A 27,455-nucleotide genomic window follows, 5' to 3' on the forward strand; every position below is an offset into this window, starting at 1 on the left:
CCGCGGTCTGGATTCGATCCTGCGTCCTCGGACTTATTAGCGTAACGCCACAACTACTACGCCTCCACGGCGGCTCTGGTCAGCATAAAAAAAAAGAAAAAAAAAAACCCGGACCATCCAAACAAACTAGCTGCACGCACTTTGAAATGCACGCTTGACGTGCTATTTCATATAAACGAGTACTTCAGGTGCTTCAGCAACAGAGTTTGGAGGCGCCGGGGGCACCGGGGCGAAACATGGGCAACAAATTTCTATTACTTGAAACATCCCTGTCTGCGATAAAGATGCTCTTGGAAAAGCTCACGTGGATGATTAGTTTGACGATGCCATAGAAACGCAATGTCAAGGCGATCACTTTTTATTTGAGCGCCATTTAGTAGCCCGTTCTTTAGGACAATGTGAAGACTGCGGCATTACCGAACATCGACGGACGGTAGTCTGCGCTGCGGGTGGTGGTCTCCTCGGCACCGAAGCTGCGTAGGCGGCTTGTGCGTCGCAGTGTGAAAGTCTGCCGGCTCTGTTCACGTACGTCAGTGTCAAGTATCGTCGCCATGCTGCCCGTCGAGCGCCGAGAGGTGCGGCTGCAAGTGGTTTGCAGGCGTGACTGTGCAACACCGGGATGGGCATCGACTGGTTTGCAAATGGCCAAGAGACAGTTTCATAGCGTTACCATTATTAGGGTAATTCACGCACTTCTTTACACCTTCTCTCTCCCTTCTCTCTCTTCCCCTTCTCCCTTTCCCCAGTGTAGGATAGCCAACGAGACCCTTGACTGGTTAACATCACTTATTCTGCTCTCTCTTTCTCTCTCTTCACGCACTTTCCAGGGGCCAGCTATTTATCTATGTTTTGTATATGTCTATGTATGTTTTTTCTAACCCGTTTCCGGTCTACCTGGGTCTTTCGGTAGTCTGTGGTCGAATGGGTAGCGCATCGGGCTGTGCTGCTAAGGGAAGAGGGCTCGAAACCAACCGTGAGACTAGCTTGAGTCACTAGGTGGTAATGTGTACATATGTGCCACTCTTCCACGAGTTTCTTTCCCGCCGACATGGGCCCCTGTAGATGCGGTACTGGGTATGTACGCCTCTTTAACGAATCACTTTGACGCCTACTTGGAGTACGGGGTGGGTATGTGCCAATCGGTCTGTGATGGTCTTCAACGAACCTCCTTGGTGCCAACTTGGTTCGCTGTGTATGTGCCAGTAGGTGTGTGCAGCTCCTCAATGAACGTCTTTGACATCAACTTGAGTGGGTGCTAATGTATCTGCCCCTGTGAATGTGCCGCTCTACTATGACGAATAAGAATATCAGCCTCCGAAAGCTCAAGCTGATATTTTTAAAAGCGCTCTGCAGAAGTTATGGAAGCAATGCAAGCGGAAAAGAAATCCAATATAAATAAACGTCTCCAATCTAAGTAATGTTCGTCGATGCGAAGTCTAAGCCGTGAGAAACTTGAGAAAGAGAGAAACAAAAAAAGCATGAGTCAGCAGTTTTTCGCGCAGACGAAGAAAATAAATTCGACAAGAGACTGTACCTTCAATCGCGATTCCCAGTCGAAGACACCATGAAAGACTAGTGGGCGTGGAGAAACGTCTCACCTTAAAGTTTACTGGCAGACATTTATGCGGCGCCCAGCATCTTTCCACCGTCTAAAGATCCAGCCTGCAGCATGTTTAGCCGCAAGCGCGCTCTCCTGAGGTGGCGCCGATCGTGGAAACACCGTTGGAGATTTTAACAAAAAGAACGGTAGTGTGAAAGTAACGTGATATCCGACTTTGGGCTCTAGCTAATGAATTCGCTTCAACCACCCAAATATAATCAATGTCTGCATTGTCGCAGCGGGGAGGATGTTGAATATTATTCCGAAAAAGAAGATGACGCGTCTTCCTCCAGCAGGTGCATCAACATACCATATCATTCGATGAAAATGAGTGACCGTTGGCGCTGTGCTGGGGGAATCAGGTTCGAAACCAATTGTCGGACCAACTTGGGTGATTGGGCGTGTCACTGTGGGTATGTGGTGCTCCTCAGTGAATCTCTTTGACGCCAACGTGGGTCTCTGGGTATGTGCCACTGGGTACGAACTGCTCTTGAATGAACCAGGAATTGATTTGGGGCTCTTCAACAAATATTTCTGATGTCATCTAGGAGCATTGGATGTGTGCCATTTTTCATTAAAATCATTATATAAAACACATCGACGATTCCCTACGAACCACAGTATATATTGTTACAATGTGTAAAAAGCAAGGCGCAATAGACCAGGACAGAAGAAGAACACAAACAACAAGACCGGCGTCGGTCCTGTCACTTGCGTTCTTCTTCTGTCCTGGTCTATTGTGTCTTGCTTTTTACACAATCAAACATGAACCAACTAACCCCACCAAATGTTTTACTTGATATATTGTTAATAGCATTAAAGTCGTCAGCCATCTCTAAACGATGGATGCACCGCCATTTCTATCTTGTTCTAGAAGAACGCATATTGATTATAGCGTTGCTTCTTATTTTACGTCTGAGGGTAAGAAACCGTGCATTGCCGGACTAGGTAAAAAATGAGCAGAGTGTCTGTGATGGAGGTAAAGTTATCTCGTTGTCCACAGCGTGGCCCAGTATAGCAGCAGTCTACAAGTTTTGTGGCGCGGCGCATTCACACCGTTCTTAGGAGCCCCGACTTACCATATTAACCCTCATTCTAGATAGCAACAAGCCAACGAACCTGTTGGCTACGTATCGTATGTCACCGAAGTCAGCCGAGGATGCCCGTCGTAGTACAGCCATAGAGCTGGAAGTCCTCGGCATGGTCGACCGGCGCCTCTGCCACGAGCCTGTATCAGCCATTTCCTTTAGATGCGCTAAGGCCGTGGGCTGCGAAAAAAAAGGCATATATTACATTGCAATGCCACGGCAATAGCCAAACTTGCAATTCAGTCGACTACCGCTTCTGGGAGACGCTGCGGCAGCTGTGCTTCCAGCATCAGTTCCTTCACATCGGCACCGAAAGACACGACAGACTGCTTCCGCCTGGCTGGTTGCGTGCTTGCTACCGACTTGCTTCGAGTGCTACGAGTCGAAGGACCGTCGGTCCTAGGTGCAGGATGCGGCTCCTGACTTGATGGTAATCGGCTCTGCGCAGATGGGGAATCCTGAATGGAGCTGATGTCCTTGGCAGCGGCTTGTTTCTCTGGCCCAGTCGATTTGTGAGCTTCAAGTGCGTTCCCATTTTCGTGCGCAGTCCCGTTCACATAGGTCTCCGCGGCTTTAGGTTGCTGCAACACTTGCCCCGATTCTGTTTTGGCCAGCTTGATACGCGTCTCTTCTTGAGATGTTCGTTTCCCGCGTTGCTCTTCCTTGTGAGTGCTATCGATGGAGGCAAGCTTCTTAGTTTTCTTAGCATGTTCTTTGGCTGCTGGTATATTTGAGCCATGGTGGCTTCCAACGGCAAGCTTTGACCTGCGTTTCTCGTCACGGGATTTGGATTGTGAAAGAGACTCACGCTTTGACTTGATATGCGACGTTACCGCCTTTTCGGTCTTTCCGGTGTCCGTTTGCGTTGGGGGCTCCTTGTTCACAACATCAGCGTCGGGTACGGTAAGACAGGCATCATTGCTTCTCCCGTCGTCTAGCTGTTGCATGGTTTCAGCTGCGGCAGCACAGGGAGGACGATCGATACCATTAACATCGATCTGGTGGTCCTTCTCGGTCAGCATTGTTTCAAAAGTTTGAATACCATGACTCATCACTTCGTTTGTGGCACGGTCGCCACCTGAGCCTTTCTTCTCTGGCTGTTCTTCACACCATGGAACAATAACACCTTGCGGTCGCTGTGGTGGCTTGCACGCTGTGCTTGTAGGACGCAGATTGTTGCGGCGGGACGGACTTGCTGCAGAGTCCTTGCTTTCTTTTCGAGAGCGTTTGCGTTTCTTTCGGACAGTGGAGTTGTCTCCATATGAACGCTCTCTGGAGTCAATTTTCTTCACTGATTTGGCACCACGGGTCTTACTCTTGTGGCGCTTTGCGGCACCTTCCTGCGTGTTGGCGGCGATAACTGTAGCAACCGTGTCACTCTCGTCGCGACGCTCCCTACTCGCTTTCTCGTAAGTTGGCTTCTCGCGTGGTTGGTCCACCATCTGGTCCAGTTTGTTGACGGGGCGCATTCCTACGTCATATTTGGCCTTAGGAAGGCCAGCGCTGGATAACTTCTTGCGGCGCTCTGGTGTATGACAATTCGAAGACCACTCCGGGTCAACAAGTTCGGTTCGACTGACCGAATCCGACTCGTACGAGACCAATGCATTATGCACGCCGAGGTTTGAAGACGTATTTGCGACAGGAGTATTCGAAGGAAGGCGTGCAAGGTTGGTATCTCTGGCATTGGCGGTGGCTACAATCGCAGTGGAATTGCTGGTGGAGCCTGTATGCTCCGTTGTAGTAGCGGCAAGGCAATTTTGTGAAACATCCGGGTATTTCTGCATGGAACGGGTCACGGGTGCTGGGTTAAGTGATGTTTTTGTCCTGCTTGAGGGTGAACCTGGGACAAGGATTCGATTTGCAAGGCCAGCGTCTTCGTCGCCCTGCTTCTGTTGAACCGCAGAGATTCGCCTTATGATCAGCTTGCTGGCGATGAGCCCCAGGTTGCGAAAGAGCCCAGAAGAGATGTTGTTCGGTGAAGGCGTGCCGCCTTCTTCACCCTTGCTGCTCCCGTGTAAAGGAGAGCCACTTCTCCTGAACAAGAAGCTAAATGTGCCTCGTCGTGTCATCCGTTGTTGCCCTTTATCGGAAGAGCTCTCTGCCTGTGATACCGAGGCATTTTGCTTTACGTCTTCACATTGAGATATCGGTACTGAGGAAGCATGGCGCTGTGAGGGCTCTTGTCTCGGGTCTTTGGGATGTCCAAGTGGCCCACCCTGCTTGACAGTCGGGAACGGTGTAGTAGGGTTGGTGGATCCTGCAAAAAAGAGATAAAAACAAATGACGGATTCTTACCCCATATGTGATGGTCAGCACTATGGACCCAGGAAGCTCGACTCTTATTTATACATTTTGCTGCGTTCCCCCAGGTTATTAAATTGCACCCTTGAAGGAATAATATTAATGAGGCGTCATCCAGGAGACTAAGCATAATCGAAGCGGTCATATATTACGATTCCCGCGTGTTTTCGGCTTCGTAAAGCCTTCGACGCCGAACGTTTTGCAACCATAAACAGCAAAGTATAATATGGTAGCGTCATCTACAGAATGTGGCTGGCACAGCATATCGAGCCCAACAGTTTCCTTGCGCGTCCACGTGGGCTTTTGTACTGCAAGGCAGTGAGGTCCGTGTGCCAGCTGTGGACCTAAGTGAAACATGTATTGATTGCCCACAAAATAACGGGTCAAAAAGGCCGAGTTGTAACAATGCATGACAGTTGCAACCATCGCAAGGAGACGTGGAGAGGACTTTAAAGTTAAGCTAGATTTATATAACGTAATACATTCGTGGAAGAGCAAAATCATCACTCTTGTGGCATCTACAGCCTCTTGGATGGCATGAAAAAATATGCTCATATGAAAGGCTGGTAGGGACGCTGCATTATATGTTCCTTAAAAGGTCGCTATGAAGTAGTTGTTTTGAAATCGTCAGCTGGAGGCGAGCTAAGAGTAAGATATTAAATGATATTGGATTGCTTTAATGTGTAAGAGGAGATTACACTTCATAACTTTTTGGGGCTTTTAGTGAGCTTTATTATGAAACGTCGAAATGCGTTAAGATACAATGCTATTCGTAACAAGTCACCGAATCTGAAGCGTAAGAGAGTAAATTAGAGAACGGAGGTTAGGCTTCGTTTTCTTGTGCTAATGGCCAACATTCTACCAGACAAGTGAGCATGATATTTTAATGAATGCTGTGGAGGTGGGTATCAGGAGCCGTTCCGGTTACGTGCTACGCCGGCAGGGAGAAGCACGGTTTGCGGGAAAATAGCTGCGACACGCTAGCTACATCGTAATGTTGACCCTGGGGCGGTGGTTCCCAGAGAACACGCTTGGCAAATCGCCGTCACCGCGTTTGAAATGGGCATTGAGGCGCGGAAAGGCACCTAGATTTCCCGAGTGCCTTGCAATTGTTGCTAAGTGAGCGATCAAATTTGTTCCGTAAAGAGCGTGACATTAAAACAAAACGGGAAGCATCCAAATTCAGCGTTCACTCTTTTCAACAATAGGTTATTGTAGATTTTACTAGTGAGGGATATTTCTAAACATGTTATCTTTGTTGCCGTTTCAGTTTTGAATGCTGTGAACATGTTAAAGGAACCTGTCCTTGCCTCAATTTTTCCGCATACCTGTACGAGCCCGTAGATATAGTCGCCGCGCTTGGTTAGTACGTGTGCGAGAAAACTTCCCGCAAGGAATTGCCCGTAACAGTAACGATTTGTCAAACCTGACATGCATAAAATGGTATGAAGGCAACGTTGAAATATGCTTTTCCAAGTCGGGCCGTCGGCACGTCAAGACGACATGCTCAGGCTCTAACGAGGAAACCATTACAATGTAGAAATGTACAAGAGGCATACCTCTTCTGTCTGCAATGTCCGTTCGAACAAGGCCAGGATCGCAAGGCGTTTGAGAGGCTTGGACGAAGGACGCGGGACTATCATTTTTTGCCGAAGATGAGCCAAATTTCGAAGTAGTCGCTCCAGCTGGCTTGACCGAACCATCTGCTATACTATGCTCCCCGGTTGGCTGGATTTCGCTGAACGTTCCCGGAACGGTCGTCAGCACTTGCAAGTGCTCCTGCATTGAAGGCATTGACTGCACCATTGCCTGTCACTCGCCTTGTCTGATGTTTGGCGCCGTTCGATTCAAAGACGTTAAACATGCTCCACACATCAGCCCAGACATCGCTAACATAACATGATTCGGTGTCACGCACAGTTAGGATACTGAAAGACATTGAGGATAACGTCCTTATAATGCTTTCGAACACTTGCGAAATGGATGTTTTACAAAGGTTGGTAATTATCCCTACTACTAATATTGGTGGCCATGTTCCCACCATTTTAGTTGTATTTCATTTCAATGACAATTATAGCTCTCCCAAAAGAGCATGCTAAATTCTTCGCCATCCTAAAAGCACTTCCAGCGCTCCTGAGCCCTCGCATACGTACTTTACTGGAAACGTTGTCCTGAACCCACACACTTTGGATTTGTGTGCATACCGCCCAAAGCCCGTCCCCCTTTTTGCATGAAATAGCAAAAATGTGACTTGCTTTGTCCACCACGGACCCCGTAGGCGCCTCGTATAACGCACGAGAATGGGAAGAAAACGAGAGTTGAGCCATTATTTGCAAACCTAAATAGTTATGATTGTTAGTCTTTCCACGCACTACACCCAACCTTAGTGTGGGTTTTTTGCTGCATGCAAACGCTTTAATCACCTTTCTGTGCTGGTCGCCAATAGCATGGCCCCTGTGCCTACTGCCACCAATGGTTGTAGTCCGCGAAGAAAAATATAGAGCGCATCATATAATGTGGCCCCTAAGCAGGGAGAAAACAAGAGATTTACAGATTTACAGAAACAAGAGATTACAATCCAGACACTCCCAAATTTCCCTAACGTGCCCCACATTTTCTCAAAACATAAACTCGTTGAATCGCTTTTCTTTAGGACATCTTGAAAACAGGCGTGTACCGTTTTTGAGCACTACTAGTGACGCTAACAACTTCGCTGTAAAAATACACCTGTCACCTGACAGGTAGAAAGTCGGGCTGTTCTGCTTGAGGACAATGATTCAATTTTGTCTTCGAACAAGTAATTGTTTGTATTAAGGCACCAACCGCGGCGGCACTGCGACTCATCTACCGCAACTATGTCTGGTATGAAGCAAGTATGCCTTGAAGTTGTAACAATAGGAAATCGCGCAATATAAGAATATCGCTGTGGTAGCTCAGTGGCATTGGTGTTGCAATGCCGAGCTCGAGGTCGTGAGCTCGATGCCGGATTAGGTGGCCGCATTGTGATGGCAGCGGAATGCAAAAGTGCTCGTCTACGCTGCCCTGGGAGTGCGTTAAATATCCCCAGGTGGGCAAAATTAATCCATGCCCTTCACTACGGCGTAGCCTCACAATCAGACCGTGCTTCCAGGCAAGTCATACACCAAATTTTTTTTTTGAATCGACAAAAGGGAATACAGTTGCCTACGGTTACCGGGAACAATCGTCGTGTTACGGCCGATTGGCCGTACGCCTGGAGGTGACGTAAGCGCACTCACCGTGGTTGCTGGCAGCAATCTGCATGATCACTTATATCTTACCATCCATGTATCCAGGGCGGTTTAACGTAAAGCTATTCCAAACTTTTTCTATTCCGATCCGGCAATCAGCCCTCCAATCAGCCCTCCATAACTGGTCAAGGGTTTTCGGGCTGCGCCCACTTCGCCTGTCTGTCACGTGACGTCACAAAATTACGAAAACACCGCGTCAAAGTGATGTGCACGCGTTAAAGACGCATTAATATGCCGAAGAAACCTCATTTTTTTCTGAATAGTTGGAGACTGCTCCGTTTGACTGCAGGTCAAACCCAAACTTCCTGTCAAATACGAATGCGTCTATTGGGATCTTTTCAGGAAAATTCGAGCCGAAACGGCCCCCTCAAGCGAATCCTTCAAAGAACTAATTACCAATCTTAAACAGGCCGTCAAAAACGTGACCGAAGAAATCAGCACAGAACTTGAAGTCCCCAAAATGGACTCGCGGTTAGGCATCTCCTGGAGGCTAAACACGCTCTTGGAGAGAGGTGGAAAATACAGAAATTAAATCGCCGACTACGAGCAAAACTAACGTCAATAAACAAGGAAATAGAGTGCTATTCCAAGCAACTGGCCCTGCAACAGTGGGACGAAGCATGCAACGAAACGGATGGTCGCATGAGATGAGGTAGTAAGTGGAATCTGCTTGAAAGCCTCCTCAACGACGAACAGTCCAAAAATGCGTTAAATCTCGCCGTCGATAGGCTCATACATAAGCAGGTCACTTCGGGCCTCACAAACGATGTAAAGAAGGACATTCGGAAGGCATAAGCGCGGGAGCGGGTTACACGGGCCAGACAGGCCAGAATTAAACGAACCTTTTACAGTTTCAGAAATCAGAGACGTACTCTTCAACTTAAATGGAAGATCGGCCCCGGGGCCAGATGGGTTTATCAACAAGCTCCTCCGGAACCTGGACGACAAGGCCATCGAAATCCTAACGGCAGAGATAAACGAGGTGTGGAGCTCGGGGCAGGTACCGTGGGAATGGCGCACCGCCAAGGTGGTGCTCATCACCAAACCGGGGAAACCTCCGCAAATAAATAACCTGCGTCCAATCTCTCTAACATCGTGCATTTTTAATGTGGCCGAACATGCAATACACAATCGAATCGTCGAGCAAGTAGAAAACCACTAACTATTTAGGCACAATGCGATAGGTTTTAGAAAGGGACTCTCCACACAGGACGCAATGCTCCTCCTGAAAAGATCTATTTTCGATAACGAGACGCGGGACGTACGAGGTATCATCGCACTCGACCTCGCTAAGGCCTTTGATAAGGTGGCTCACGAACACATCTTGAACGAAATTTCCCATGTCAACCTAGGGCGGAAATTCTTTCATTTCTTTAACGAACTGGGCGACTGCGGAACCCCTGAGGGCTCGGTCCTATCCCCGCTACTATTTAATATCGCCATGCATAAACCCTCTGAAAAGCTGACCGCACTCCCCAAAATAGGCCACGCAATCTATGCAGACGATATCACAATCTGGTCCCCGGGGGGATCTCTGGCCAATCTAGAGCAATCTCTCCAGGCGGCCATAGATGTAACGGAAGAATTTCTTACATGCGCGGGTCTCAAGCTGTCACCGACCAAATCCGACAGGGCGTTGGAAGCCTCGAGCCTCTGGAAACGCTGCCAGTCGAAACTACAACACGAGAAGGGCACCCCATTCCGAGGGTGAACTCCATCAAAATTTTAGAACTTTAATCAACGCCAAAGGCTGTAATGCAGAAGCTCTAAACAAGCTGGGTGCAAAGGCGAAAAATGTACTTAGACTCATAACTAGAATCGCAAGCAAAAGGTGGGGACTCAAGGAGGACAACCTACTCAGGGTCTTCCAAGCTTTCTTCATCAGTCACATTACATACCAGTCACATTACAATCTTCACAGCATTTAATTTGAGGGCCATTTATTTCTACGTTTGCTTTTTGTATTTTGCATCTGAGCCTTGTATTTATTGCTGTATTTTGTGTCACAACTTGTATTTAGCATTTTTCAATTTTGCTAATCCTGTTCTTTTGCATATATTATGTATTCGCCCCTCCTGCTTGGGCCTACTGTAGGCCTGCAGTATGTTCTAAATAAATAAAAATAAAATAAATACACGGCACCGTACCTCAAATGGAGCAAAATCGAAAAGAACAAACTCGACGCGCTCATCAGGTCCGGCGTCAAAAGAATACTCGGTATTCCACAATCCCCTAGCATGGTAAAACTACTTGAACTCAGAATTCACAATACCACAGACGAATTAATTGAAGCACAGTTTATTTCACAAATCTCCAGGCTTTCGTCAACTAAACCGGGAATTAAGATTCTTGATGAAGCTGGTCTACTCCCTATACAGGCACCACTCGACGGACACTCCCTGTCTAAATTAGCCCGGTAAGGTATAAAGGTTGAGCCCGTACCGAGGAACATCCACCCAATATATAACGATGGTCGCAGAAGAGCGCGGGCTAGAACCATCCTTCGACGACTAGATCCTTACGGGGCAGATGCATTCTTCGTCGACGCCGCCAAATATGGCAGCGAAGACAGGTTTGCAATCTCCGTCGTTGACGCACGCGGAACACTTATCAGCGCCGCGCTAATCTACACTAAACACACGAATGAGGCGGGGGAAACCGATAGCCTTGGCTCTTCAAGCCGCAAAACGCCCGACGACCATTTTCTCCGACTCGCGCAAGGCGGCTAGGGCTTTCTCGTCCGCTCTGGTTTCTAAACACGCAGCCGGCATGGTCAACAGATCATTTCGTATTAGTACGGGAGAAGAAACTATAGGTCATACCATAGCGTGGTTCCCGGCCCACGTGAACGATCTAATCAACCAAGCGGGTTGCAACCCTAACGAGCGGCCTAACTGCCTGGCGCGTGAATTCACGAACCACGGCCGAGCTAACGGTCCGGCTCTTCCACAGGATTGCCCCTTCAAAGGTCATCTTACCACCTTTCACGACATTACGTCGCATTACAGACACAGCAGGAGGAAATCCGTAACCCCCGAAGCCCGAAACTTAACAGGGCTCAGGCCGTTACTTTCAGGCTCCTACAGAGCAGGTCCTACCTCACTCCCAGAGCGCTTAGTTGGATAGACCCGAACTTCCTGCAGTCATGCTCCACATGCGGTCACGCATGCTGCTCCTTCGACCACATGCTCTGGCTGTGCCCGCACAAAGCGGGCTCCGACCTTCAATACAAGTCCAAGTGGGACGCCTGGCTGACGAGCTCGGATTTCACGAACCAACTACAGGCCGTCCAGAGGGCCCGCGACGTCGCGGAGAGTCACCACCTCCCTGTCCCGTCGTGGGCGGAGCCACCAACTTGATTGGGGAGCCTTCGGTTCCCCCCGATCAAGTTCCTCAGGACACTCCAATAAGGTTCTTGTCACTGTCACGGTCCCGTTCCGAAAGAAATAGAGGATGGATGCCAGCCGATCGCTCAGACACTGGCTACTCGGAGCTGCCAGAGGGGATGGATTTGTTTGAGTATAATAAAGATATTTGAGTGGCAGTAAAGCGTTATCGAGCCCTTTCGGCCCGTATACAGCATCACTCTGCCAACTCTTCTTTGATGAGGATACGCTTTAGCGCATTCATAACCTTCTGTTGCACGCCACCGAAATTTTAGAGCAGCCACCGCAAACTAAGTAAAGGGAGGCGGACCAATCGCCGACGGCGGCACCACCCTCCCCATCAAGCTATTTATTTTCACTGCGCTGGCTCGGCCACATCGAAACCCTCTACATTTAAGCGTGCGCCTCGCCTCTTGTCAGCGAATTACATAAAAAGAACCGTTCATTGTAGGCAATTTTATTCGTTTTTAGAGCAAGCAAAAGTAACCTCCTACAAACGAGGAGAGCGTTTTATTGGGCCATTCAGACAACGCTGTGGTCACCTACCGATGCTTGCCTCGGGGGTTACCTAAATTTGACGTGACGAGATTGGAAAAACTTTATGTTACAGGGCCATGAGTCTCGGGCACGCTTGTTCACAGATACGAATACTTCACTAGACAAAATTGTCGCCATCATAGATGCTGCATCATAATGCGACGGCACCTTGCTTTCCGGTGAGCGACTAACAGAATACCCGCTCCTTTTTGCCCTGAAGCATGGGAATAGGTTGAGACTTGTTCCGAAAGCAAGCGAATTGCTTTCTCCAGCGCTACACGATAGGCATGTTGCACGCAAAGACACGAACAGAAGTGTTCAGAACAGCATGGGCTGCTTGGAGCATTTGCAAGAGAATTGAGCGATGCAAATGACGGGACGTTGTAGTGCGCAGTTCTCCGTCAGTCGTCTGCACTATACGTCTGGTCTCTTAGCCTGTTGGATTCCCTTCAAGAAAAATATTTTCTCCGCGTCAGCATAACTTGAAACGAGACGGTGCAACAGAGACGTGGTCGACCGTAGCCGCCTCTGCATGAACGCGACGCTAATGTATCTTATTTTCTCGCGCATAACCATAATGCGATGCTGCAACGTTTACATTAAGCGCCTATCAATACTCTAGTGACAGCGGCGTAGCCAGGGGGGGGGGGGGGGCGCTTATGGGGCTTCAGCCCCTCCCCCCGAAATATTCTCGTGCTGTCCTGCACCACCGACCAAAACAACCCCTGCGCCGGAAATCATTCTGAATTTTGTCTAGAATGTCTTTCACGGTCGAAAAGACAGATATTTCAGCGCCAACATTGCAAACGCGGGCTGGATTCCGTGTCAGTGCCCGTGCACCTGGAGTCGCATAACGCAAGGAGTCACATCCAAGCACCAAGTTTCTAGGGCGTTTTGATGGCGAGCGGGCTCGTCGAGGCATCTGCGTAGGCCGCGGAATCAACGGAGTGCGTGGATTTCAATTCGGAAACTTAATAGGTATAAAGTTCTCCTAAACTTTTGATGTGAAAGGTGGATTGACATTTCCAAAGTCGTGCTTTAGATATTCAATTCCTGAACTTTGTGGGTTGAATGTTGTTATACACATTTGACGTCAAAGATGCATTATCTTTTCTAAAGTCGTACATACAACGAGACAAGCCAAGTCAACACACTATCTGACAAGTCGACAAAGCACGCATCGAGGTACGATGAGACGAAGCGTTGTGGTGATTCATTCGTGCCATCGTGCCACAGAAAAATATATCAACATTTCTTTCACCTGCGCCAACGCATCCATGTCAAAACAGTAAAGCCATCAAAGGCAACTACGTTCTTATTGTCTTTTCTTTTGTAATTTGACGTTTATTCGTGAGGACACACTGAGCCTCTTCAATTTTATGGTTATCGCTACCCGCGGGCTGCCAGAGCCCACCAGAGCGCATGCGTTTTTCTCATGTTCCGCAACCACCGCGCGGCCACTTTGGTGCGCGTTCCTTTCTTTCTGGCCGAGTGGATTTTCGCCTGGCAGAGTTTTGGACGCTTCCCGACTAGCAGAGGAGAATAAGAAACAATGGTCGGTCGCCGCCATCACTGTGGGAACTCGACGGATTGCAACCCGCTCGCTTGAGCGCAACCACTCCGGAAACTTTTGTCTCGCCGGGGAAGGATACCGAGCAGTATGCGTATGGTTCTCTGTGGACCAAGCGTCTCACGTTTTCTTCGATATGACTTCGGTAACCACATTAGGTGCTTAAAGTAGGCATTCGATCGTGGCCAGCATGCTTTCCTTCGTGTTCTTTCAGTTCGGTCATTGTTGACATTGTTGAAAAGACATTGTTACGGCGCAGCGAATTGTCGCATGTTGAAAGTTCCATTTTCTTACGTCTTCTTTTGCGGAAAGTGATGAAGCGTCATCACTTCAGTTGCCGGTTACTCCTATTATGTTATCGCGATAGCAATTATATGGACACGCACGCGCATTCCTGCCGTCGCCGTCACCCTCATGTTCCGTTGAAATCCAAGGGTGAGAACATCATTACCGCGCGCCGCAGACTGTATGTGCAAGTGAAAGCGTAGTGGGGAGGGGGCATGGGTGAGCCGACGATGGTGCCTGAGTTTTGTGTGCGCAAGGAAGAAAAGCGGGGAGGATCTGTGCCGCGTTCTGTCGCGCGCGATACGTCAGGGGGAGCAGAGGGAGGGGGGAGGGCGAGCCTTAGGATTCTGTGCTCTGGGATTTCGCAACATGTTTATTTGCCTTGTTTAACGCATTATACACACTGACCTTTGCTTAGATACTTAGATATGTTGGAGACTTTGACGTATGTTTAGATATATTGTTGCGAGGTTTTCTGTATACGTGCAGTGAACCTTGTTTCCAGTGACACTTTTTTTGCCCTTTATCAAGCTGTATCTTTGCATTTGTATATTTCGTTGTATCTTCGCCTTTCTAACGTACGAGGGTGCGTCAAATGAAAGCGAGCCAACCCATCCCGCCAATAATGATTGGGTTCATTATCTGCGAGGCATGCGCGTAGCACACAGGGATTTCTCATTTACAAAAGTGACACACAAGTGTGAGTATAAATGATCTTTAGTGCTCTCATACAGTGCGTTGAACATGGTTTTTGTGACATAATGGATGCTCCAAAAGTTGAACAAGATGGTGTCATGAGGTTATTTACAGCTGCATGTGTTTCCTAAAAAGAAATTATTCGTCGTATGGCTGCCGTGTACGTTGAACATTATATTTCATTGGCCATTGTGAAGCAGTGGAGCAAATGGTTCAAAGGACGTGAAAGTTGCAAATACGATCCAAGACCGGGCCAACGCCACCGTGCAGTAACCCCCGACACAATTTCAAAGGTTGATAAACTGATTAGACACGAACGGAGGATAAGCATCCATGAACGGGCAGAGCGTGGAAACATCAGCCACTGTTCGGTTCACAACATAATTTTTGAACATCTCGGTTATCGGCTTTTGTGTGCGCAATGCTTGCTCAAGATTTTGAACCACCGCCAGAAGACGGAGAGGTTCGGCGCTGCCTTGGCACATCTGATCCGTTATCACAATGAGGGTAAAGACTTCTTGTCTGTACTTGTGACCGGGAACGAATCATGGTGCTACCACTACGAGCCTGAAAAACGACGGCAAAGCTTACAGTGGAAACATTCGAATTCACCACTCCAACGTAAGCAAAGGCCGCAATTTCCGCCGGAAATGTGTTGTTGACTTTCTTTAGATCGGCAGGGGCCATTACTGATCAAATTTGCTAAACCTGGGGACTCTATCAATCGCTTGCGATATTGTGAAATGCCCTATCGGCTGCGTGTTGCAATCAAGAACAAACGACGCGGAAATTTGACGAATGGGGTCATCCTGCTCTATGACAATGCCCGTAGCCACGTCGCTGAAGTGGTTAACACAAAAGTGGCAAAGTTCAAGTGGGAAACGCTGCAACGTCCGCCGTACAGTCCAGGCTTGTCGCCTTGTGACTTCCACATTTTTGGGCAATTGAAAAAAAAAAAAGAACTGCTCAAGGAAACCAAATTCATGTCGGACGATGATGTGAAAGAGTCCGTTCGAGACTTTCTGAAGCAGCAACCCAATTATTTCTATGAGGGGGGGATCACGCGGCTCGTTAGTCAATGGGACAAATGTCTAAATGGTCATGGAGACTACTTTTAAATAAAGTACGCCGTTTGTCATTTATTCGCATTGGCTCACTTTCATTTGACTCGCCCTCATATATTTTGCACAACTACTACTTTTTATATGTGCTCTCTTGCGACTATAATTTCGGTGCAATTACTCATAATACACGATCAGTGACAGCTGATCCTGCGCAATGCATTGGAACAAAGAACAGCGTCATCGAGATCTTTCCCTAGCCGTTGCAAAAAAATATAGACAACGTTCTTGAATAACAAAGTTTCATTAAAATATTTGTCCGATCAACTTGTTCATTTAACGGCCTTTATATTTCATATGAGCAGCATGCACTGCTTTGCTGGTTTCGAACTGATATAGTTCTAATGTTCGTGTGGTATTTTCTTTACTTATTAAATAGACAAAAAGATAGAAGCATATCAGTTATTTCAGGTACAATTTTTGGGACATAAGAGTATATTCTTTCATTTAAGGAATTTGTATGTTTCTTGTCTTCACAGCGCGTAGCGTTCAAATTAGTTTGCAGCATATTTGGCGATGACAATGCAGTTATTATTCATGTATTTGATCCCTCGACAAATTTCTTCGTTCGGGGGGGCTCAGGGCGGAGGCCGAGCTTTAACCTTCTTACCCTTTTGTTGCATGCTACCACGATTTTCGACCAGTAACTTCAAGCCAAGTAAGGGAAAGCGGACCAATCGCAGACGCCGGCACCCCCCTCTTTATCCGGTTATCGATTTTCAGTGCACTGGCTCGGCCCCATCGAATCCCTCTCCACTTGAGCTTGCTACTCGGCTCTTGTCAGCCAATTAGGTAAGACAAGCCACTCACTGCAGGCCATGTTATTCGTCTTTATAGCAAAAAAAAAAAAGTGACCTCCTATAAACAAGGAAAGCATTTCAGTGGTGTCTTCAGGCAACCCTGCGGGTCTCCACCCGATGCTTGCGTCGGCGGTTACGCAAATCTGACGTCGGGAGATTGGAGTAAAAACGTATTGGAATAGTTTTACGTTATAGGGCCTAGTATTGCGTACGATATCGTTTGAATCACGCTATAGCGACGATTCGGAGCTTTTGTGGCGCGCCATTGCCAGTGTCAGCGAGCAGGTTGCTGGTCGGAATAGATGATATTGACACGTGTGCTTATCTTTATCGGCCGACCACGTTTCGCCGCTTAACAACTGTAATCGCACAGCGAGGGACGCGCCTGCATGTATCCGACGTTTCTGGAAAGTTATCGATGCTTCTAGCCGGCTGTCTGTTGTCGCCGAACCTTGTGTTATCTGATTTCATCGCGTGACTCGAATGTTGCAGAACTTTGTGGAAGGCATGCGGGTCCCAACGATTAGTCTGGAACATTCGATGACTGCTCTATAAAAGCCGACGCGCTTGACCCGCTGATCAGATTTTCGACGATCGCCGACAGTGTTCGCCGCTATCGTTGTGCTATAAGTGTAGCCTGTTTTTGTGGGCACAGGTTCGCCCAATAAAAGTTAGGTTTGTTCTTCACAGTATTGCTACTGTGTTCTTGAACGTCACCACCACGTGACATCTGGTGGAGGTGCTTTTCGTTCATGTACCGGACGCCCCCGACAAGCCGTGATCCAAGCCCGGACCGCAAAGAGAACACCAACGTAGTCCCGGAGCATCGAGCAAGCCGCCGTCTTCAACAGCTGCCCCCGGAGCACGGACTTCTACCTGAGAAGACCAAGAAGATTGTGGACAAGGCAACCCCAATGGCAGCCCCAGCGTCCCCCATCGTGCTGCAGCAGCCCAGGGAACCTCCGACGTTCCGCGGATCAACATTCGAGGACCCGGAAACCTGGCTCGAAACGTATGAGAGGGTCGCTAAGTTTAACAGTTGGGACAGCGACGACAAGCTGCGGCATGTCTATTTCGCATTGGAAGACGCCGCCAGGACGTGGTTCGAGAATCGGGAAGCCACCTTGACGACGTGGGACCTTTTCCGAAGCGGCTTCTTGCACACGTTCACAAGCGTCGTGCGAAAAGAGCGAGCCCAAGCACTACTAGAAACCAGAGTGCAGCTGCCAAACGAGACGATCGCGATCTTCACGGAAGAGATGGCCCGTCTTTTCCGGCACGCCGACCCGGAAATGTCAGAAGAGAAAAAAGTCCGCTTCCTGATGCGGGGCGTCAAGCAAGAACTTTTCGCAGGACTTATTCGTAACCCGCCGAAGACCGTAGCTGAGTTTTCGGCAGAGGCATCGACGATCGAGAAAACTCTGGAGATGCGCACTCGACAATATAACCGCCAGGGGCTCACGCCGCAGTACGCCATCCAAGGATTGGATTCCGGCGACCTTCAGGAGACCATCAGGGCCATTGTGCGCGAAGAACTGCGCAAGGTCCTGCCTTCGTCGCAGCCCCAAGTGGCTTCGATCGCCGACATCATCAAAGAAGAGGTGCACCGATCGCTTGGAGTTCCCGAGCTGCAACCACAATTACCGCAGCCCCAGAAAGAAGCGATGACATACGCCGCCGTCGCACGCCGTCAAGGTCCCCCTCCGCGACCACGCCAGGGCCCTGCAACGACGCAATTCCGTCGTCCGCCGCCGCCGCCGCCAGCACGCCCACCCGTCGCCCAGCGTACCTACGCGAGGAAGACGGACATTTGGCGCGCCCCCGACCACCGCCCGCTCTGCTATCACTGCGGAGAAGCCGGCCATGTGTATCGCCGATGCCCATACCGGGAGATGGGACTGCGAGGCTTCGCCGTCAACGCACAGCGCCCGAGGGAAGGTGAACGCCCTCGTGACATCGCCGACTACCTCGCCGCTACTAAGTGGAGCCCTCGACGACCGTCCCGTTCGCCGTCACCAGGCCGCTACCTGTCGCCGCAGCGCCGACCATACACTGGCCCAGCCCGGGGCCGGTCAGCGAGCCCGTATCCGGAAAACTAAAAGCAGCAACCGATGGAGGTGCGGTTGCTGTTCGTCGAACTGACGAAGATCCTCCGCCGCCGACGAAGACGACGAAGAAACCATCTCGACGACCTAATGACGACACGCCGCCGTCCCGACGAAGTCAGGAAGCCAAGACTACACCGACGAAAGACGACTTGACGACGCGACGTTCCAGCTTCAGTTCAACACGACGCAGCCGTGATCCGACGCCGAGACCTAACTGTAACGCAAGACAAAGAACCACCGACCTCGACGTGCTTCTCGACGGCCACGCAGTCACCGCCTTAGTAGACACAGGAGCCGATTACTCCGTCATGAGTGGACCCATCGCCGCCCAGTTGCGGAAAGTTAAGACTGCATGGGAAGGCCCTCAAATACGCACCGCTGGAGGACACCTGATTACGCCGACTGGGATCTGCAAGGCAAGAATTACCGTTCATGACCGGACTTACCCTGCCACCTTCGTTGTCCTCCAACAGTGTTCACGAGACGTCATTCTCGGCATGGACTTCCTGAATCAACATGGCGCAGTCATCGACCTGAAGTCGAAATCGATAACGCTGTCACAAGATCAAGCGATACCGCCGGAGAGCTGTCGTAGTCACCACGCCTTGAGTGTGCTCGAAGATCAAGTGAGCATCCCGCCGCGCGCCAGCATTATTATTTCAGTCGGCACTGAAACACCCGCTGACGTAGAAGGCGTCATCGAGGGCGACCAACATCTACTGCTCGACCGTGAAATTTGCGTCGCAAGAGGGATCGCTCGACTCCACGGAGGGCAAGTGGAAGTTATGCTAACCAACTTCAGCCAAGAGTTCAAGCACATCAACAAGGGCACGACAATCGCATACATCGAGGAAATTGTGGAAACCAGCAATGCCTTTGTCCTCTCGGATTCAGCCGCATCTACACCGATGAGCATTGTCCCCGAACCAGACTTCGACGTGAATCCAAGTCTTCCTGTGAGTAAGCAGCAACAGATCAGAAGTCTTCTCCGACGATACAAAGACTGCTTTTCGACGTCATCGAGGATTCGACAAACACCAGTTGCAAAGCATCGCATAATAACCGAAGAGAGCGCTCGACCACTCCGCCAGAGCCCTTACCGAGTTTCGACGCGAGAACGTGAAGCTATTAGGCAACAAGTCGACGAAATGCTGCGCGACGACATCATCCAGCCGTCGAAAAGCCCGTGGGCCTCTCCTGTAGTCCTGGTAAAGAAAAAGGACGGAACCCTACGCTTCTGCGTCGACTATCGTCGACTGAACAAGATCACGAAGAAGGATGTGTACCCCCTTCCACGGATAGACGACGCATTGGATCGGCTCTGCAACGCTAAATACTTCTCGTCGATGGACCTCAAGTCTGGCTACTGGCAAATAGAAGTCGACGAGAGAGATCGCGAAAAGACTGCCTTCATCACGCCGGACGGCCTCTACCAGTTCAAGGTCATGCCATTCGGACTGTGCTCGGCGCCTGCAACGTTTCAGCGCGTCATGGACACGGTGTTAGCCGGACTGAAGTGGCAGACGTGCCTTGTTTACCTGGATGACGTCGTTGTCTTCGCCGGAAATTTCGACGATCACCTTAGGCGGCTTGCGACAGTGTTAGAAGCCATCAAGTCATCAGGGCTCACTCTGAAGCCGGAAAAGTGCCGCTTCGCTTACGATGAGCTTTTGTTCCTAGGCCACGTGATCAGCAAATCAGGAGTACGCCCCGACCCACAGAAGACAGCTGCCATCGCAAAGTTCCCGCAGCCAACCGACAAGAAGGCAGTGCGCAGATTCCTTGGCATGTGTGCCTACTATAGGCGCTTTGTCAAGGACTTCTCACGCATCGCGGACCCGCTAACACATCTAACCAAATGTGATGTCGCGTTCAAGTGGGAAACGCCGCAGGCCAAGGCATTTCAAGAACTCAAACAACGCATGCAGTCGCCGCCGGTACTTGCACACTTCGACGAGGACGCCGATACCGAAATCCACACTGACGCCAGTAGCCTAGGCCTCGGTGCCGTCCTAGTCCAGAGGAAAGAAGGACTTGAAAGGGTGATATCGTATGCTAGCCGGTCGCTGTCAAAAGCGGAAAGCAACTATTCTACGACTGAAAAGGAATGCCTCGCCATCATTTGGGCAATAGCTAAATTCCGCCCTTACCTCTATGGCAGGCCATTCAAAGTCGTCAGTGACCATCATGCATTGTGTTGGCTAGCTAACTTAAAGGACCCTTCAGGACGGCTGGCGCGGTGGAGCCTCAGACTACAAGAATATGACGTCACGGTAATATACAAGTCCGGAAGAAAACGCTCCGACGCCGACTGCTTATCGCGCGCCCCCATCGATCCCCCGCCGCAAGACGACGAGGACGACGACGCCTTCCTTGGGATAATAAGCGCGGAAGACTTCACTAAACAGCAACGAGCTGACCCGGAGCTAAAAGGCCTCGTCGAGTATTTGGAAGGAAACACCGACGTTGCCCCTAGGGCATTTAAGCGCGGGTTGTCGTCGTTCACGCTACAAAACAACCTGCTCGTGAAAAAGAACTTCTCACCAGTCCGCGCCAGCTACCTTCTTGTTGTACCGTCAGCGCTGTGTCCAGAAATACTGCATGCCCTACACGACGATCCAACCGCTGGGCACCTCGGATTCTCCCGGACGCTGTCGAGAATACAGGAAAGATATTACTGGCCGCGTCTGACCGCCGACGTCGCCCGTTACGTCAAGACATGCCGAGACTGTCAACGACCCAAGACACCACCGACAAGGCCAGCAGGCTTACTACAGCCGATCGAACCTCCTCGCCGACCATTCCAGCAGATTGGGATGGATTTGTTGGGGCCGTTTCCGATATCAACATCCGGGAATAAGTGGATCGTCGTGGCGACGGACTATCTCACCCGCTTTGCTGAAACTAAAGCTCTACCAAAAGGCAGCGCAGCCGAAGTGGCGAAATTTTTCGTCGAGAACATCCTGCTGCGACATCGTGCCCCAGAAGTCCTCATCACCGACAGAGGAACGGCTTTTACAGCAGAGCTCACCCAAGCCATTCTGCAGTACAGCCAGACAAGCCACAGGAGGACAACTGCCTACCATCCGCAGACGAATGGTCTCACGGAGCGCCTGAACAAGACCCTCGCCGACATGCTAGCAATGTACGTCGACGTTGAACACAAGACGTGGGACGCGATCCTGCCGTACGTAACCTTTGCGTACAACACGGCGGTGCAAGAAACAACACAGATCACGCCGTTTAAGCTGGTTTACGGCAGGAACCCGACAACGACGCTCGACGCCATGCTGCCCCACGTCACTGACGAAGAGAATGTTGACGTCGCTAGCTATCTCCAGCGCGCCGAAGAAGCCCGACAGCTCGCCCGCCTGCGAATCAAGAGCCAGCGGAGGACCGACAGCCGACACTACAACCTCCGACGACGCTTCGTCGAGTACCAGCCTGGCGACCGTGTTTGGGTCTGGACCCCGATACGCCGACGAGGACTCAGTGAGAAACTACTCCGACGCTATTTCGGACCCTACAAGGTCATCCGACGTATTGGCGCTCTGGACTATGAGGTCGTGCCAGACGGCATTTCGCATTCACAGCGGCGCCGCGCACGATCTGAAGTGGTTCACGTCGTGCGCCTTAAACCCTTTTACGGACGCTGACGAACTTTGTTATTTGTTCTTTTCTTTGCTACGAGTGCTTTTGTTTATTAACTTCGTTTGTTTGCAGCATCGGGTCGATGCTTTTTAAGAGGGGGGTATTGACACGTGTGCTTATCTTTATCGGCCGACCACGTTTCGCCGCTTAACAACTGTAATCGCACAGCGAGGGACGCGCCTGCATGTATCCGACGCTTCTGGAAAGTTATCGATGCTTCTAGCCGGCTGTCTGTTGTCGCCGAACCTTGTGTTATCTGATTTCATCGCGTGACTCGAATGTTGCAGAACTTTGTGGAAGGCATGCGGGTCCCAACGATTAGTCTGGAACATTCGATGACTGCTCTATAAAAGCCGACGCGCTTGACCCGCTGATCAGATTTTCGACGATCGCCGACAGTGTTCGCCGCTATCGTTGTGCTATAAGTGTAGCCTGTTTTTGTGGGCACAGGTTCGCCCAATAAAAGTTAGGTTTGTTCTTCACAGTATTGCTACTGTGTTCTTGAACGTCACCACCACGTGACAATATGATACCACTGCCATTAGGTCATCCAGTGTGCTGCGGTGACTTAGGTGCTCTATGCGTTTTTGCTCCGCGCTTCTCGCTGCCACAGCGCGCGGACTGCGCACTGCTGGGTGACGTAAGCAGAGCGTCGCCTCGACGGCCATGGTTTGGCACTTGCTGTAGCCTCCCATTTTCTACCAAGGTTGATCGTTGGGCTAGTTGGTTCGGCATGATTGTGGTATTTCTTAACCTGTTAGAGAGGGACAAGAAGGAGGACTGTGTGTGTGTCCATGGTGTGTTTCATCTTTCCTGCTCTGTAGAACACGCTGAAAAATACCTGAATCATCGCAGTTTCAGTTTCGCGCGCTCTGATAGCCAAAACTTGGCCTGCCGCAATTCAGCAAGTAAACGTCGATCAGATCCAAACGTTGACCTGCCTTGTACGGAGAGTTCGCTTCAATTTCCCTTTTATGACGTGCCCGCTGAAATAAAGGTTTAAAAAATAATTAACAGATTTTCGTTAATTAGTTAACCAGGTTTCACCCGCCACCTCGTGGTCGCCGCAACTGATTGCATGTCTCCGGTTGAACCATCCTTTTATTTGAAAACGGATATTTTTAAATATTACGCAAACTATCTGTATAAACACTCGTTATATTTCACGAAAGCCAGGACAGAAATTGCCAAGAATAAATTTGTTGTTTGTTTAGGAGAAAGCTTTAGTATTGCGCCAAGTGCGATATACCTCTTCAAGTACATGTAAAATGCAAAAATGTTTTCATGAGGCAATCGTTAGAGCTATTTCAATGAATGTTGATCTGTAAAACTGGTAAAGCGAACGAACGTTATATGTCAGCTTACAGCTTATGGGGAATTTTCGAAGTACTTACCATAGTCTTGCAAGAGCCCTACTTAGACATTGGCGGGATATTTCAGAGCGGTGTATAATACAGCACCTTTGTACACTTTAGATGCATTATTAGGTGCAGTTTACAGACTCCTAGTTCTGTTTTCTTGTTATTGTTGAGTTACAGAGGTGTTCACTTGGTACATAAATTCCTTGAATTTCGTAATTGTAAGGTATGTTTCTAAAAAAAAAAGTGACATTGAAAATTCCCTTTCTAAATTTACTGGGTCTGAATATTCCGTTTTGAATGAAACAAACTTCCATCAGAATTGGTGCACTGTTGCCGAAGAATACGATTTCTTTGTTCCCATGCATTTAGATAGCAGCTCATAAGCTAAAGCATACTTTTTAGATCGAGAGCCAAGACATTAAATGCGAAAGGATGGTTCATATAATGCTGCAGCCTTCATTCCATGACACGGCACGCCCCTTTCAAAACGGCCCCAGCCGGCCGTCGTTATGGTGAAGTGTCTACTGCTCGCGAAATCCATCCGATCGTAACAACTCCACATTGAAGCCACGAAGTCGTCATTTTAATTGCCTGATGATATACGTACGTTATACTACAGGCAGTGGGGTCGAGCTTGAGGTGCGTTTAGGAGAAAAACTAAAACGGCTTTTGCAGTGCGATGCTTCGAGGCAGCTTTTTAAGTATAGACATAAGTGTTCACTTCGATAGTAGACGAAGCTCGACCACATAATAACGACAACGCACGCATCCTATGAGTATGCTTGATTTTGAAGACTTCAGTGAAATATTATAATTCCGGTGAGTCCTGCACTACTAGGCCTCGATGTTTTGTTGGTTGCCACCACGCGGTCTCGGATGCCTATCTAGCCGAAAACGTCGCAGTTTCGCCCGAAAGCCCAAGCATCGATTGCGATAGGAAATCAGTGCAAAGCTATACGAAGTAAGGATAGTAGTTTTATTGGCAGTATAAGCTTGTAAACAAAGGCATACTAACAAAATTATCAAGCATGACGTCACGCGCGCGCGAGCAAACATGGACACATTGCAATCGATGACCGCGGAAGCTCGCTGTCGAAACGCTGGCGCGAGGAAACGTGGCAGCAGCTGCAGCGAGAAAATCGTCCTTCGTGCTGCTTCTCGCATTAATGCGAACTAATCAGCGAAAATGCAGCTCAGGGCAGACTCGGTCCCCGTTGCAGACGGCTTTCGTGACACAGCGGGCCGGGTGGGCGCACGCGGTCGCGCGGGTCACATGGTGTAGAACGCGTCCCCCTCACTACCCTCACCCCGGAGCATTGCGCACGACGATAGACAAAGCGCTTCCTCCCCGCTTACCTCTATAGCGTGCGCGAGATTGAGCCACGATTGCCGGCTCAACCTGGCACGCTTTCACTCGCACATAGAGCATACCACGTGCAGCGACGATAGTATGGCTCTTGGACTTTATACGGAACCTCACGGCCACACAGACGCCAAAAATGCGTCTGGAGTGCCCATATAATTGCAATCTCAATAAAAACAAAACAAAAATGTTGGGCCGAGCGGTTGTTTCAGATTTGCAAAACAAATCTGTCATAACTGTTCTTGAAGCAACGTAAACCCCTCACGAATTGAACGTGTAGCGTTAAGCGGGAATATGTACTGGTCACTGCCTTTTCATATACTGTCTGAACTCATTTCGCTTTAGTTACGACCGCTTATAACGGGCGTGAAACAACCTACTTCTGATAAGCAGCTCGCAGAGGAAATTTCACCGACAATTTGGATTTCAGCGTTCATTTCTCATGCTGCTGCTGGGACGTTTCAATCAGTAAATGCGAAAATTTTGTGTTCTAACGTTCACTAGTGGTCGTGACAAAGCAATTTATAGCGAGTTAAAGTCAAGGTAAATATTGTAGAAGCTTAATGTAGGAAGCACTTATTGCATGCTAATTGCAGCACAGAAAATATTACTCTGGTCTCTTACAGTCAGACACTCGATCCCATTTTTCAGGTTGATGCTTTGATTATATCCTCCTGAACTGCCACTTCGTAGTTCAAAACCGTGGATGAAAAGTTTGCAATCCGCTGCACGCAGCTCCGTCGGCGGATACCGTAAACATTACCTTAAGGAACATATTGTTGAGTCGTTTTTAAGAATTTTTATAAACGAAAAAAAAATTATTCGAAAGGAACATCATCAGTGTACAAGCATACAACAATAAAGCAAACAAACGGAAGCGCATTGGGACACACACGCGCACAGCCCGGACTGTCGCAGACGACAGGCGCTAGTCCTGGCTCTGACGTCACGCGAGCGGTGCACGCAGTGCCCCTGTAGGCCATGCTCGAAGCTGATGCAGATGTGTTGAGAGCAGTCGTTTACACTGGTATTGGCGTGTAGAGAATAGATGTGACAATAACACCAGTGAAAGAGACGAGTGGCATCTTTAGCCATTTTCTGGCATTTATAACAAGGAGTACAGCTGGAAGGCCTGACTGACGCTGCTGTTCACAGTGTACTCTGGATTCGCTAAAGTCAGGAAAGAATGGTCGCTTCTCCGGCTAGAGCTTTTCCAGGCAATACGATTCGCGCAATAGGTATTTCCCCACGACTACAAGGCCTCACTTTGGACTTGATGAAGGCTTCTGGAAACTAGACTACAAAATATTTTCGCATCCTTTGGGGCTTACTTCGTTCTTAAATGGTAATCTTCAAGAATCTTGAATTCAGTTTCCCTATTTAACAGTCTATGCTCGCAACCGTCCATTAAAGAATGCTACATCATGCTGCTAACACGCAGGCACTTCATGGCCTGAAAATTCTGATGGGCACGTGGCGGTAAAAAGAAAATTAAGGAAGGCATGCACTGTGCATTATCATTGCTTGGCGACATCTTAAGTCCCAAAGGGTAGTTAAGCGTACACAATTACCTCCGAGTCTATGGACGGCCTGGTGGACCAGAGCTGGCGCCATAGGCTGAAACGGCGCTTCGGCGCAGTTTTTTCCTGAACTTGGGGCGCATCGTCCGTCGCTGGTGCGGGGCTGCTCCCGTGTCCGGTCTGGAGAAGGCCGGCAAAGGGATGGGTTCATCACAAATGGAAACAGGTGGGCACAAAGGGTTGATTTATTCATTCTGCAACGACAGCAATACGTTAAAGGACATCTGAAATATTGTGATACGTCGTCTCCTTTCATTTGAGGAATTCTTCAACACGTAAGATATTTTTTGCCTTTCTGAGAATGGACCTCAAAAAAAAAAAATCTGTTCTGTGTAACGCAGATGCGGTGATTATTCGTTAGCTTCCTTGCAATCTAGACGATAACGTGCAGACTGACACCATCTTCATTATATTTTCCCAAACAGTTCAACAAGGTTTCTCATCAGCGTGAACAACGAAACATTCTAATTTTGTGTATTTTCATCCCTACATCCCTCAAGGGGTTAAATTATTGCCGCAAAAAAAATGAAATCAGTTTGCTTTTGTTTATGATCACGGATCGCTATGCCAAGCTTCTTACTAAATCGTTTACCAAGCATTCGTTATCGGCCGTCTTCGTTTAACGATTTACCACTTCACGTGCCCTCCGCTGGCTAACTCTGATTCTTCTCACTCAAGCTTTCACAGAAGAAGAATATTTAAGCTACCACAAATATAACGTCTTGAATTTTGTTAC

The 27,455-nt window shown here is 49.1% G+C and overlaps 1 protein-coding gene across 1 annotated transcript in view; it reads right to left on the bottom strand.

The window, feature by feature from the left end:
- Nucleotides 1-27,455, bottom strand: part of LOC126541575 (uncharacterized) — a 70,347-nt gene that overhangs the window by 34,505 nt on the left and 8,387 nt on the right. The window contains exons 5-9 of the mRNA XM_055076253.1: nucleotides 26,711-26,839; nucleotides 6,552-6,771; nucleotides 2,940-4,948; nucleotides 2,720-2,868; nucleotides 418-581 (exon numbers count right to left, since the gene is read on the bottom strand). Coding sequence (XP_054932228.1) covers nucleotides 418-581; nucleotides 2,720-2,868; nucleotides 2,940-4,948; nucleotides 6,552-6,771; nucleotides 26,711-26,839 — 2,671 coding nt within the window. The remainder of the gene's footprint in view (nucleotides 1-417; nucleotides 582-2,719; nucleotides 2,869-2,939; nucleotides 4,949-6,551; nucleotides 6,772-26,710; nucleotides 26,840-27,455) is intronic.

Source organism: Dermacentor andersoni, chromosome 3, assembly GCF_023375885.2.
Source record: "Dermacentor andersoni chromosome 3, qqDerAnde1_hic_scaffold, whole genome shotgun sequence".
NCBI lineage: Eukaryota > Metazoa > Arthropoda > Arachnida > Ixodida > Ixodidae > Dermacentor > Dermacentor andersoni.